Genomic DNA, 14,995 nt, shown 5'->3' with positions numbered 1-14,995 from the left:
GACCCTAACATGCCTAACATGCTCAGGGAATACTTGCAGTCAACTCGTTAGATATGACACACAGAATTTACCAACATGTCAGGTGTAGCAGAAATGATATCATTCAAAAGTTGGCATCATAGCAAGTATCATAACATAGCCCTCAACCCCAAGTGTCTCACAGTAAGCAATGACACCTCATCTACGATGCCAATCCTGTTTCACATGTAACACATGTGTGCCCTGTGGAATTATTTACTGCAAAAATGGGGCCCACAATAAAGTAAAAGTGAAAGGCCTTCCTTGTAGAGAGAGAGCCACCAGCCATATATGCTGTTATTTATTGGGAATGTCTGCCACTTGCCCACTGTCGCGATTAAATGATGCCCAATTAGCACACTTTGCTCACTATAATCTTCAGATAGAATGCCATTACATATTGTCTCTCAGCCACTGTGTGACAATCCCAAAGAACAAGACTCAGAAGAAAACCAGGGCAAACAGTCATCTAAAAGAAGGCCCAAAACGGAGGTATGTATTTCCCAAGGAATGCAACAACCCATAGAATGTGCCCATCTTTAATATGTGTTTTTGTGGTGCACAGATTATTTTATTTATTGTTTTTGTACTGCACCAAAAGCCTACAGGCATCGTGGTGCGAAACACATTCACATAAGACAGATCCATCAAAGACGGGACAGGGGCCAGAAGGACTGACCCGGGGGAAAAAGGGGAATTACTGAAACAGTAACGTTTTTAGGACTTTCTTGAAGGTACTCAAATTGTCGTCCCCTGTGACTGCGGCAGGAAGGGAGTTCCAGAATGTTTCTGCTTTGACAGGGAAGGATCTTTCCAGGCCATTTTAGTGCTTGTATTTAGGGCATTTGATTAGCGTTAGTGGGATAGTATTGTGGAATCAGAGGTTTCAGGTAGGATGGTGCAGCTCCATGCGCGCATTTATGTAAAATGGACACTACTTTAAAGTTCATTTTTTTGTTGTATAGGTAACCAGTGTATGTTGATCCTGTGAGATGTGATGTGCTCTCGTCTTGTGAGTTTGTTGATAATGCGAACTGTATTGTTTTGTTGTAGCTGACACTTCCTTTGTTGGTTGAGGCACGAATCAGTAATGAGTTGAAATAATTCAACTTGGACAAGACAGTGGGCCTCATTATAAGTTTGCTGGTCTGGGAACTACGGTACCGGTAAGCTTGCCGGTAATGTAGTTCCCGGACCATCAAACTTCAAGTTGTGCTAGCGGGTGCCTTTCTGCCCGCCAGGTCAGACCTGGCAGGCAGAAAGGCACCCGCGAGCACAGCATGTCGGATGCACCGGCAATGTTGATAACAGGTTCTTTTTCAAGCAGTGTATTTCCTCCAAAATGCGATGGGATGCCTTGAAATCTGAAAATCGAGACAAAAACCACTGTTACCACGCTCATAATATGCATATGATATTACCATGTTAATTGGTGGCAACAATAAACATGTTTAACATTATTTATACCAGAATTACCTGCAAAATTATAATGAGTCCTAATGAATGATTCCTCATGTTCTCTTTTTCTGTCTATTCAAAGACATTAAACCCCTGTGTCTACGGGTTGATGACAAATGGGGTTGTCTTTTAATATGACAGAGAAAGTTTTCTCCCAACTTAGCCACTTTCAGAGGTCTGTTGCACTATCCTAACCATGCACTTCTGGAATCAAGTTGTTCCTTCACTTAACCATTCTTTTAATCTAATGCACACATCCAGTGGCAGAGCCGGTGGGGGGGAGGAGGGGTGGTTGTCCCATAGTTATATTTTGGGCTTACCTTCATGCAAGTGGTTCATGGTGACTCTAAAATGATTGTTGGTGTAAATCGTGTAAATCGTGTAAAATGCACCTGCTTGCAATTTAAGGCATGGCATCTACTAGATGTTTACCTTTTTTATTTTTCTTCAAACATTATTTTAAAACATATTTGTGTTGGGAGAGACCTGCCAAATGCCTCTGTTTTTTTGGGCTCCTCCATTGAACATATTCACAAGCTGATACTGGCCCTGAATCATAAATTGTACTGGATGTATTTCATGCATTACCGTAGAGAACCAATGGCGAACTGTATGATGTTACCCCAATTTTCTTGAAAGTTGTGCAGCTAAATTCTTAATTATTTTGGTCAGCTGCTTTGGAATTGGGAATTATTTAGCACCCCTGCCCCAAATGGAAGCATTTAAGACCTAAGAAGTTTGACCCATGACCAATGTTGCCTCTAAGCTGTGCGCATGTGCCTTTGCCCAGCTTCCTTCTGGGTGCCGCTCAAAAGAATTTTAGCAGCGCACACAGAAAATTCCCACCTATTCAAAAAGATGTAATAAGGGACAAGCCACAGCAGCTACCTAATATTTGCTTTCTCTCAGAATGAAGATATATAATGCTAACTATTCTTGATATTCTGGTCTAACCTTTTTACATGGACCTACTACACAAGTTTGACATTAAAAATCTAAAAACCTCTAAAAACAGAATACACTGACAAGAGGTTAAAACATGAAAAAGTGGCTCGATGAACAGAACATATAACAAAGATATGCCTGCACACATTAACCAAATTATCATCCCTCCCCACTTATGACTCCTAAACTTGATTCTACCACATGACTCGAACTCCGCCCAAGGCCACATACAGATACTACCAAACAACCTGGAATCTGCCTACCTTAGCTCTGCAAAAGGTTACCAGATTAGATGCTAGTCTTGTTTTGTTTGAACGTCATTCATAAAATGAATGACGTTGAAGCACAAGAATTTCTGTTACTCATGGTGCCTTAGCAAAAACATTGCCCACACAATGTAACCCAAGTTTTAACTCAAATATTGGATACTGACTAAGTAAACTGGCTACTACAATGTGTAACCTCATCCCATATTTCCTATTCTTTGTACATATGTCAACAAACACACTTTGAACAGCCCCCCTTGCAAGTTAACACATTATACAACTAAAATATGAATTTGCCCTGTAAGGATTTTGAGTAGGCAAATGTCATCTTTAGCATTGCTGACATTACCCTATAAGTGGAGAGCAACATTGCAATACCATTTACTTGGCCTGCAAGGGATAATTGGTATGGACTCTGCCTGGCATTATTCGTATATAAAATGAGTGCAACAATATTCAGATAACTAGAATATTTTTCACACAATCCACAACATTTCAAAATGTTCAGAGTTCCATGGAGTTTTAACTGAGCCCTTGTATTATCCTACCCAACAATTGAAAGGTGGGGTATGTTGCAAACAATCTTGTATGTACTTCATAGTAATTGTGCACATGCAGATTTATGACATTTTCTCATACTCCACATAATTTCATTATGAGGCTTTCAATTGGATTTGCTTGCAAAGTATTGTGGGTATGCATATATCCCAGTAAGTGTTTTACTGCTACAATCCCTCACTTTTTACAGAGCCCTGTCAACTAATATTGGAGGCTAGTACAGGAGCCGGGGAGGGAACCAGGTGGAAGGGATCAGGAGAACCCTCCCTTGGTGTGAAGTACAAATCAGCATCTTTCGAAAACAAAATCAGATGTTTTTACAGTACAGTGAAGGAAATGTTTGTTTGCTAAAGGATATGAAACTATATTAATAGTCTTGGAAACTGCACCTTCTATTTCTGTCTATGCTCAGCTGCTGGGGGCTTTTCAATATAATCACATGTTTGCATTGATTGCCTCTAACATCCCCATGCATCTTGTTCAACTGATGACAATGAATTTCAGAGGAGGGATCCCTGGTTAAAGAGGAAGCTACTCAATATGCTGTACCTGTGAGCAGTGCTACGGTTGATTTAAAGGGCAAATATATGTAATTTTCTTCAACGGGGCACCAGAGGAAATCTCAGTTAGGCTCTTGTTGATATTTGTATAGCAAGGGTGGGCAAAACTATATAATCTGTATTATGTGCCCTGTATTTTCACTTCTTATGTCAGGGTTACAAGCAGGGCTCTGATACGATTTTACTCCATACTTGGAATCAAAAGATTTTTCAGAGAGTTAGAAAGTATTTGGCTTTGCCAGTAGGGATATTTCATGCTTATTAGAATATGTTCTTTCCCCTTAAAATTCCTCTTGAGATCGGGCAGTAATATTATTTGAGTTTCTATCAATGCCACTGCTCTGCTGGCCATTGATTCGAAAAGAAATCAGTGGAACTTTGTGGGTAGAAGCAGGGGCTAGATTCCTATATGTTCATGGCTTCCCGTTTATGTTGGGCACATTACCCTGTTTTTAGGGAGTAACATGGCTGGTGTATGTGCCTCCTAGCTGTAAGGCTGGTTTTGAGTAAATGTCACAACTCGCAGACCAACATAATGTGGATATTGAGCAGAGGCTAAAAATTCTGAACATCATATTTTGTTGTGCAGTTATTCTGATGCAATTATCGTCCTTACACAAATTATGAAATGCATTTTCTCCTGACCCTTGAATTACTCCATTAAAGTGTCACATGCACTCTTATTGACATGTTTTCTGACACATTCCTTTCAGTTACATTTATTCAATTCGAAAACATTGCAGGATATCTGAATTTTTTGACAGCCAAATCAGTGATTAGCCATACTTGTTTTTTGTCATAAACATGAGATATTTCCCAGTGGCATTAATCACTTTCTATATTGTCTCTGAGCAGTGCTGACAAATGAATAGCCACCAATAAACCCATTGTTTATCCTCAGCATGCAAAGCTTTTTTTGTGTACACATGTTCTCTCTGCGCAGGAGTACTATTGTTAGGTACTATGGCATATCTTGAAGTCTTGGACTGGTTGATGATTTGTAAAGAATTTCAGTTGTTGGGAAGTGGAAATTGCCTTCCAAACTCTTCGGAGATGGCATCTCACTAACTACGCATGCTCAAAAAGTGGCTTAAATAATTATTCAGTTGGCACATGGAAAACAATTCTGCACTTAGAGAAAAATTATTAGAGGGAACCTTGCCCATGACTTGCCCATGACTCATTTAAAACCCTGGTGCCTCCTTGGGAGCCATATGCACACCGACACCAACAGTGTCCTCTGCAACAGTGCTCATCTGCCATAGCAATCCTCAAATGGGTTAGGGTATATTGTCTTTTATCAGCACAAGGTGATAACCTTTGCATTTTTGGTGAAATGGAAGAGCTTGTTATGCATGATATTAGTAAGTTTACTGGCACCCTTGTTTCCAGATCGCCACACTATGAGTCAGCCTGCAAGGGCCATGGTGCCTGGTAGGGTCAGACCTGCTGGGCGCAACTGAGCCTGCAGGCGGACTTTTTGCGGAAGCACCAGCACTCAGTTAAAATAGTGGCGGTGCTTCCGTCTCATCACTCCCAGGGAGTCCTATGGGTCACCACGGGAATGGGGAGTTACCATACTTACCACCTGACTTCTCGCGCTGCTGTGACTTGTAATGTCTGGTGGCACTGGGCAATCAGGCGGCAGATTCAGTGTATGTGGGTCGGCGGCAACCCATGGGTAGCACCGGCGTGTTACTGCCGACCCTTGGAATGAGGCCCACTATGACTAAATAGCGTAACAGGGGATACAAAAGGGAAGCACCACGAATTGGAGAGGCTAGAAGTTGCATAGGTGCAGCTAATAAGCAGGGACGGGGAGCTGCTGGAAATCAGCACAAAAACACACTGCAGCAGGCTGAGGGGGAAGGACTGAGCCAGCAAGGCATTGCTGTAGAAACTGTAGCAAGACATCACAGGAGCAGGGATAATGAACAGGCAAAGCACAAGCAGAATGATAAGCAAACCAGAGAGAGTCCAGATGCGTCCCAGCTGCAAGAGGTTCAGAGCTCAATGCACAAATATTAATTTTAATTATTATAATTATAATTGGTTATTTATAACATGCTTAATACCCAGAGGTTTCTGAGCGCAGTCCCAGGGATCGAACCTGTGTTGCTTTCAAGGAGAACACGTTGCCCCTGAGCTATCCTCCTGGTGGCTAGGTTTAGAACATGGCAGTTTATAAGCAGTGCTAGCATCAAACAAATCCAGGTTGTATTCAGCTGCACACAAACAGTCACAGGTACGGTTTAAGGACATTTGTGGCATGGATTTTAGGAGAGGACGCAGTGCTGACAAACTCCACACACTTCTGAATAGAAACAAACACACAGCAATCTCCATGGCATTTTGAGGGTTGCAGTACATTAATGTGTGTTTTTCTTCTGTTTGTGATGAAACCTGGGTGTGCGGCATTCTGAGCCCAAACAAATTACCTGATTAACCCTCTGTGTTTTCCAGATGTGCAGGTGCATCAGGGGAGTATGTTTCTAGAAATAGAGTGTTGTTACATGTGAGGGTGAATGATGATTCAAGGTCATGTCTGGTGACGGTTGTCAATGTCCAGCAGATCTGCAGACCGTGCCAGCCAGAGGCATACATGCAGTGACAGAGGGTGAAAAGTTCCCCTCATTCGTTTTTACCCTTGAAGGCTGGGATGCAATAACTTGTGTGAGTGCCATGCCTCCTTGCAGAGAACATCTTGTCAGTGTACCTATGACAGGGACACTGGTGAAGAGTCGCTTGGTTGAAGAATCCGAGAATAATAATTCAGTTGAAGAATGGTATGAAGGCATGAGGACTGGGATCCTGGATTATTGGGTTCCGCCCATCAAGACACCATGCTCCACCAACACCTCCATTGTGTTCGCTCTCTCCCTCTCTCTACAATGTAGTAATTCATTTACTACAATGTAGTAATTCATTATCATGGGATAATGCTGGATATTAATAATAATTGAATGGTTCTCTCCTAGCCGGAACTCCCCCTTTTAGAGAGGATACTGCTCTTACCCCATTCTAGACAATAAACCTCTGAGGGACAATCGATTGACAATCTCTTGGCCTTGGCATGCTTGCAATATATTGTAATTTAATGAAAGATCAGATAACTCATTCACTTTTCCCTCTTCTCCAGTTTTGAATACTAGCATTGCGTCCTTTTGCGTCCTTTTGCCGACACCAGATTTTCCGACATGTGTTTTGGCGTGGGCGTTTTGCCGAAAATGTTCATCGAAATGTTTTGGGAGGTGGAAAAGTGTAAATAAAGGGTTGGGGGCGGAGGGGAATAAAAACAAATAAGGAGGTTTGGGGGAACCCTCCAAAAATAATTAAAAAACAATTCCGATAAACTTTTTTGGCAAAACTCCCATCAGAAAAAAGGGGGTCGGCGAAATTACACGGAACCCTCTTCACTTTTGAATACTAAGGCCAGCGTTCTTGTGCCCGCGTAGAGTGAAAGGTGGAGGCCATTTGGGAATACAAGTTTACAGGGATACAAATACATAGCGACCGAGCTATAAGGGAAATATACATACACCTTAAATGACTAGAGTAAGAATAAATACTAATGCTATATAGGATGTAAGATGCAGCAATAAAGACAATAAAGACGAACGCTCTCTGCAGTGGGATTGCTTACTCACTTCTACTCCCCCACATCCTTTACCTGATATGCACTTTGAAATGGATGTGCTGCTAAAGGCACTTTAAAAACTAAAACTAAATACATAAATACATGCAACCAGACATGCATACAGGGTTTACAGCTTTGGGACATAGTGGTGTGTGGCTGTAGTGTTTTTCCGTGGTGGCTTGTTCTGCCCCCTCCCCTAAGTGGCAGCAGCACAGTCCACCTGTTTAGATTTTATTTGCAGCCTGCCTCTGAGGAGGGGCACACACCTCTGCTATGCATTGTGTTTGTTTGTATGCAGAGCTTTTCACACACAATCACATATGTTGAATTAAATAAGTCACGGTCAGACTAATTTAATCCTTATCATTTCTCGTTTTAGATGCGTACTTAACAGAATTCAAGAAAGTTATCATGTGCCACATTAGGATTAAGTTATTTTTATGTTGATTATTATTATTATTATTATTATTATTATTATTATTATTGTATTTGTTGAGTGCAGACCTAGCTTCGACAAGCAACAGAGCGCTTTTCAGAAGTATACAACAATACAGATACACAACAAAGCACTTTACAGAGATATACAACAGTACAGGTGCACAAGGGAGCGTTTTTCAGGGAAAACAACAAAACACATTGGGCCTCATTACGACCTCGGCGGAGGACCATGGTGCAATTAGCACCATGGTCCTGGCGGAAACGTGAAAATACCGCCATGGGGGTTGGCGGACTTACCGCCCCATTCCGACCTTGGCGGGGCGGTAAGTCCCCAATCCCCATTTTACCCTTCCCATTCCCATTCTTGCCCCATAGGGCATAAAGGGAGTGGGGAAGGCGTTAATTACGCCACCGTAAATTACGGTGGCGTAATTAACACCAAGTTCCCTTACCGCCATGGTTTTTAACGCCTGCAAAAAGCAGGCGTTAAAATCCCCATGGCGGAAAGGGAACTCGTAATTGGCGGAAAGGGGTCGGGCCAGTTTACGCTGGCGTAAACCCCTTTCCGCCAGGGTCGTAATGAGGCCCATATACAGCAGGGATAGGATACAGAGGAGCACAGATGAGGGGTACAGCTCTACAGGGTGGTGGGGAGGAGAGAGCTGGCCAGCATCTAGCAAGTCCAATGGTGCAGAGGGTGACATGATGGCCTGGGTGTTGAGGAGGAGAGGCTGCTTGAAGAGGTAGGTCTTGAGTTTGTACACTGATCCACTCAACATACCGGTTAATTTGCATTCAAAGGCACCAACCATCAATATAAGTAGTGGTGATGCTAAAACAGGGCACAGACTGATTTTTCGTGTGCATGTAGTCATGCAGTCTTTTTGGCTTAAATAAAAGTGGAATCATGTAATTCACTATTTATTTTAAGAAGCTAGAGACACATTCAGAATCATATATACCCATGCTAACAAGGACTCAAAAGTTATTGAATGATTTACTAATTCTTGGCTCTTTTTCTCTTTGTTTATTATATGTTTTTAGTTTGCTTTGACATTATCTGGCTATGGGTCAAATATTCTAATACATCACTTTATGGATGATGCTTTCTGTTTATTTTGATGAATCTGCTGATTTATTTAACAATGGACATTTTAATAAACTGTTGCATGTTGAGGATACTAGCATCACCAGACTTCTTAACACTATTTGCATATGTTTGAATGAAATTAATTGTTAATCTAACAATGAGTAAACGTGTTTGAACCCTGAGGAAGATCACAGCATGAAACAGGAGTAAGCTCACGCCAAATAATGGCCATCTGGCCATAATGGTGACACATAATAAACCAATGATGGTAACTTGAAATAGATCATTTTGTTTAACGGAATCTTATTGATAGTATAAGTTTCTTTACATTCAGTTATTCTAGGCAAGGCACTGTTGTGAACCACGCTTTTTTTGTGGTTTAATTATTTGAAAGGGGCACCAAGGAAGAGTCCTATTTTTTGGTTCCTCTTGCGACATCCCAGTCCATGGTACCCTATCAAATAATCACAAAGATTGTACAGTACTGAATTTGAGTACAATCTAAAATCTGTTCTTACTATGTGCAGTCTCCCAAGAACATCACCAAATGACTACCTGGAAATGTGTAGGTATTCATACTTTTATGAAAAATGCATAAAGGGAAACCCTTTTTGCCACAATCTTTGCCAGGGTGTGTAATCTAGGGTACACTGTCTGATGCAAGATGTTTTCAGCTGCTTAGATGACTGGAAGAGATTGCACTTTTTGGAAAAAAATCCCTTGAAAAACATGCATAGAAACATCTATGTCCTTACCTGTCATATTGCAATAGACCCTCATGGGTCCGAGAGGCCCACTTCCATCAGAATCAATGTAGTAGAAACCGGATGAATTCCCAAGGTACCGGTAGGCTTCACACGATGGTTCATAAAGAGCTGAAGGATTGAAACACATATTTAATTTCATTTCATGGAATATTCGTCTATATTAAACGTCTTGCATACTTCAGAATTCAGATTACAAAGTGTGTGCTTCTGTATACTTATAAGATGATCCCTTGGGTGAGCGAGCAGAAGGATTTTATCGGCAGTGTTTTCTCAGATGTTATTGTAATGCATGCAAATGATTGCTGATTGCAGCAGCATGTTGCTTAGTATGGTGGGTGTTGCCTGCTCGCAGCACTCAGAAATGTCATAATAGGAGTTTTGTCATTTCTCTCTGCTTAAGACGTAAATTCAGTGTTTCAGATCTGCTACTTTGTTTCAAGAGTAACGTTTCAAGACCTAGTGGGGCATACACAAATACTGTTTATGGGGAGGAAGGATAGCTCAGTGGCAACACATTTGTCATGGAATTAAGACTACATTCCAATCCCGATCCATGCTTATAAACCACTGTTTATATATATATATATATATATATATATATATATATATATATATATATATATATATATATATATATATATATTCAGTGAAAAAAACTTTGTTAAAAGGGACGTTATGGTTAAGTTGTGCTACTAAAAACCTATCAAATTCAAGGGACGTTATGGTTCAAAGTAAAACCGAAAACCCCTGAAATTCGGCAGTTATGGTAAGATAAGCAACCATAACTCATGCCACCATGCACTGCTAACACTAACACCCAGGACATCAAAGATGACATCACACATGTCATTGATGACATCTCTGATGACATCACATGGCTGGCTCTCCCTTTTTTCCATTACTGACACATCTAAGCCACATAGTTTTCTTCAGTAACAGTCAGGAAGTAAAAATTGAAAAGGTACTATATTTGTAGACTTAGGGTCAAGTCATATCATATGAAACATATATATAGCGGAAGTCACAGGCTTGAAAGTAAGCAATCCTTTCTGTGCATGAAGATAATCATTAGAGTTATCAGCACTTTCTCATAGTTTTATTTTTATTACTATACCTTCCCTGTATATGCTCATATTTGTACACACTCCTTTCCTTAGGGTTCACTGTGTGTGTGTGTGTATATATATATATATATATATATATATATATAGGTTCCGCATTGGAAAATATGTCTAAATACATAGATGAAGTTATGTCTCCATTTGTCTCGGTACTACCATCTTACCTGAGAGACACAATTGACTTCCTATCAAGAATTGAAGACATTCCCTGGGAGAAAGAATATCTATTAGCCAGTATGGATGTGGTTTTGTTGTACACGTCTATCGATCACGAAATGGGAAACAAGCGTGTCAACACTTTTTACAGACTCGATCCCTCAATTACCTGGAACACACTCAAATGGTATTGTCAATGATAGACTTATGCTTGACCAACAACACTTTCCTTTTTAACAATGAGTATTTTAAACATTTGCAAGGAACTGCTATGGGTACTACCTTTGTGCTGGCCTATGCAAATCTTACAATGGGCGCATGGGAAGAAAGGGAGGGCTGGACGGACATGAATCGTGACTACACAGACAATATTATTCTCTGGCTGATATACATTGACAATCTCTTCATAGTATGGAAGGGAACCGAACAAGGATGGATGGAGTTCGTCAACCGTCTCAATCTTAACGATAATAATCTCTGGTTTACAGAAACACACAGTCGCACTTTGATCACTTTTCTCGACGTGAAAGTGAGAATAGTAGACAACAAGTTAACCAGCTAACTACACAGAAAAACCACAGGGACAAATACTCCACTCCATGCACACAGTGGACACCCTAAAAACCTGATATGGAGTGTCCCTTACGGAGAGTTTATCCGGTTACGAAGAAACAACAGCACCTTGAAATCTTATGATATGGAGAGCAGAATCACCGCTCAAGGGTTCGCTAGACAAAAATATCCAAGGAGAGTGGTCAAAAGAGCATATCTCAAAGCTAGAGCTAAGGAATGTTCTAGTCTCCTAGCAGGAACCAAACGTGTTGGAAAGAAGAAAATGGATAAAAACAGTACTCGTTTAATTTTAACTTTTGATATTCAGGCACCAAAGATCAGGTGCATTTTAACAAACCATTGGAGAATCCTGATGGCGGACCAGGATCTCAGTAGAAACCTCCAAAACAGCTCACAGATAACTTTCAGAAGAAACCGATCCTTAAGGGATGTCTTAGTGCAGAGCTATATGACTCACGAAGAAGAGAGCAACAAGACGAGTTGGTTATCTAATAATAAGAAAGAGGGCTTCTTCAAATGTACTCGTTGCAACATTTGTAAATACGCCAAAACTCGGAACTCTTTCAAACATACTATCACTGGCCAAACAGTTTTTATATCTGGCAAAATTACCTGCGAGGCGGAATACGTTGTCTATGTGCTGACCTGTGCATGTAACAAGTGGTACATAGGAAGCACCAAATGTAAATTAAAGACACGTATCCAACAACATGTACGGGCAATTGTTAACAATGATGCCAATTTCCCGATGGCCAAACATTATGTCGAGTTCCACGACAAGAACATGAGCAGTTTTGGGTTTTTTTGTGTTCATAAAATTGAGACAGGACCAAGAGGAGGCGACAAAGAAAACATACTGAGACAGAAAGAGACTTGCTATATATTGGACTTTGAAAGTAAATTTCCTAATGGACACAACATAGACGAGGAACTCTACATATTTCTAGGCCAGTAATTGACAATTGAGTGATTCTCCCTGCTTCTGTTTTCCTCCATTGATGTTTTATGCTTTTTCGCTTGCATTTTTCTTCTTCTTCTTCTTCTTCTTCTTCTTCTTCTTCTTCTTTTGTTCCTCTTCTCTGTTCCCCTGTTTCCCCTCTTCCTGTAAGTTGCAGACATTATATATAACAAGATAAGGAAATCCGAGTGATTCTGCAAATGTCGAGTCTGCTAATATTGTAAGATGCTTAATTTCCAATGATGAAAGAGCATCAAGAGGAGGATGACAATTATCTTTGCCCCTCCATCCTTGGAAACACCCATTGTAATATTGGTTTTAAACTTTTTTGAAGCATATTTTTATTTCACTAGGTGGTTGTCTGTTTAGCAATATTTTTATATGTGTGTGACAATAGATTTAGTCTTTTTTAACCAGAGTTTGATTATTAACATGTAATGTAGAGATTGCGGAAATAACTGGCGAGCCAGAACAAAAGGAGACGAGATGGCAGGCACTTGGATCTAACAAGAGGAAAAAAATCTCAGACAGTTGAATTGTGCACTTTGCACTTTAAAAACAACCAATGCAATTTAGCACAATGTCCCCGCACTATGCACTTTATTGTGACTTTTGCACTTTAGAGAGATCGTTGCACTTTATCTTGTTTTTGCATCATGCACTTTAAGGGCTGATTCAGCACTTATGCCTGGAACTGGGAAAAGAATATAAACTGATTGCAATTTTAAGATTTACGAATTATGCTAATGTCCAATCTTTCCTAATGGGTCTGTTATTCGAGCTAAACTAGATGTCCAAATGCATACAAAGTGCTGAAAAAGATGTGGTCGGCTACGAGGGGCTTCATTGACACACACCTTACCTGTGGTAGTCCATGGCGGGCAAATAGGGTAATTAATACACATAGTAACTCTGCATCAGATCCCTATTAAGGATGACCCATAGGGACCTAATAGATACACTAGGTGGTAGCGTCATGCATCAGCATCCATGCTATAATTGCGGTTTGCAACAGTCAAAGATGTCCACCATGGGTCTGCGTTAAGGAGGTTGTGGTTTCCAATGGAGTCCCTCTTTTATTTCGGCTAAAATAGTGGCCAGTTGCTCTACACCATGTTGTTTAAAACTCTGTGGTTTGATGGGTATATATATAAAAACTTTGTTAAGGGGACGTTATGGTTAAATTGGAATAATAAAAATCTATGAAATTCAATGGAACGTTATGGTTACAAGTAAAACCGAAAACCCCCAGAAATTCGACAGTTATGGCAAGCTAAGCAACCATAACCCGCGCCACCACATATATATATGTCATCAATGACATTTGTGATATCATCCTGGGTGTTAGTCTTAGCAGTGCACGGTGGTGGCACAAGCTATTATTTATATATATATAATAGCAGTTAATAACACTATACACTTAGGTTTCTTTTTTCACCAATTCTTTGTGTTTGCCTATTATCACAAATAAAGTCCTTGTAACAGCCAATACATGATATGCATGAATGAGTTCCCGGAATTATTATGGTTCGTATGCGCATTGAACTTGATAAATTAATCTCAAAACAAACTAGCGATCCAGGAACACTGAATGGGCCTCTTATCACAAGACCAAGGTGCCAAATTACACAGCTTGATCAGGTGGTGCTACTACTCGTTATTACATGATCCTCCAGTAGCTGCAGTCCACATACTATGGGACCTCTTGCATCATACAATTAGAATACTCTGCTCAGCTGCCTGACAAACGGTGGTTAACTCTTCTAGAGGAAGCCACTCTTATCATGCATCTATCTACCTGCACGTAGGACCGACCCTCTGTAATCATAGCTGACACTTCTAACAACAACAATGAGATTCACAATATGACAAATGTTTCTGGGCACGAGACCTGCTTCTTCACACTAGTGCTGATGAAGATGATGGGCCTCATTACGACCCGGGCGGTAACGATGGCGCGATTTGCGCAATGGTTGGCACCAGTAAACTACCGATTCTGCCATGGTGAATGGCGGAATTACCACCCCATTCCAAGGTTTGTGGGGGCGGTAATATCCCATTCGCCATGGCCCTTCCCCATTCCCATTTGAGCCCCCATAGGGCTCAATGGGAATGGGGAAGGCGATAATTACGGCACCGCAAATTGCGGTAACGTAATTACCTCCAAAGTCCCTTTGCGGGTCCCGTCCTTAACGGTTGGTGAAACCAGCCGTTAAGGGAGGACCCGCAAATGGACCTCTGAATTGGCCGGTAAGGGATTACTGGTACCAGTGCCCTTACTGGTACCAATAACCCCTTACCGCCCAGGTCGTAATGAGGCCCGATATCCTTTACATTGGCACAGAACAAATAGTAAAGTATAGCCATGATAGTGAATAGTCTTGCTGCTACTGAGTTGTTGTCAGAGGGAGTACAACGCAGTGGTTTGCCTCTGGGCTGAGCCAAAGTTG

The 14,995-nt window shown here is 40.9% G+C and overlaps 1 protein-coding gene across 1 annotated transcript in view; it reads right to left on the bottom strand.

Moving 5' to 3' along the window:
- LOC138489132 (contactin-associated protein-like 5) overlaps positions 1 to 14,995 on the bottom strand; it is a 1,196,734-nt gene that overhangs the window by 331,991 nt on the left and 849,748 nt on the right. Inside the window, exon 12 of the mRNA XM_069616767.1 lies at positions 9,726 to 9,845. Coding sequence (XP_069472868.1) covers positions 9,726 to 9,845 — 120 coding nt within the window. The remainder of the gene's footprint in view (positions 1 to 9,725; positions 9,846 to 14,995) is intronic.

Source organism: Ambystoma mexicanum, chromosome 9, assembly GCF_040938575.1.
Source record: "Ambystoma mexicanum isolate Mex_15411 chromosome 9, UKY_AmexF1_1, whole genome shotgun sequence".
Lineage (NCBI taxonomy): Eukaryota > Metazoa > Chordata > Amphibia > Caudata > Ambystomatidae > Ambystoma > Ambystoma mexicanum.
The sequence above is the reverse complement of the archived record's forward strand: the minus strand, read 5'-3'. Positions and strand labels throughout refer to the sequence as shown.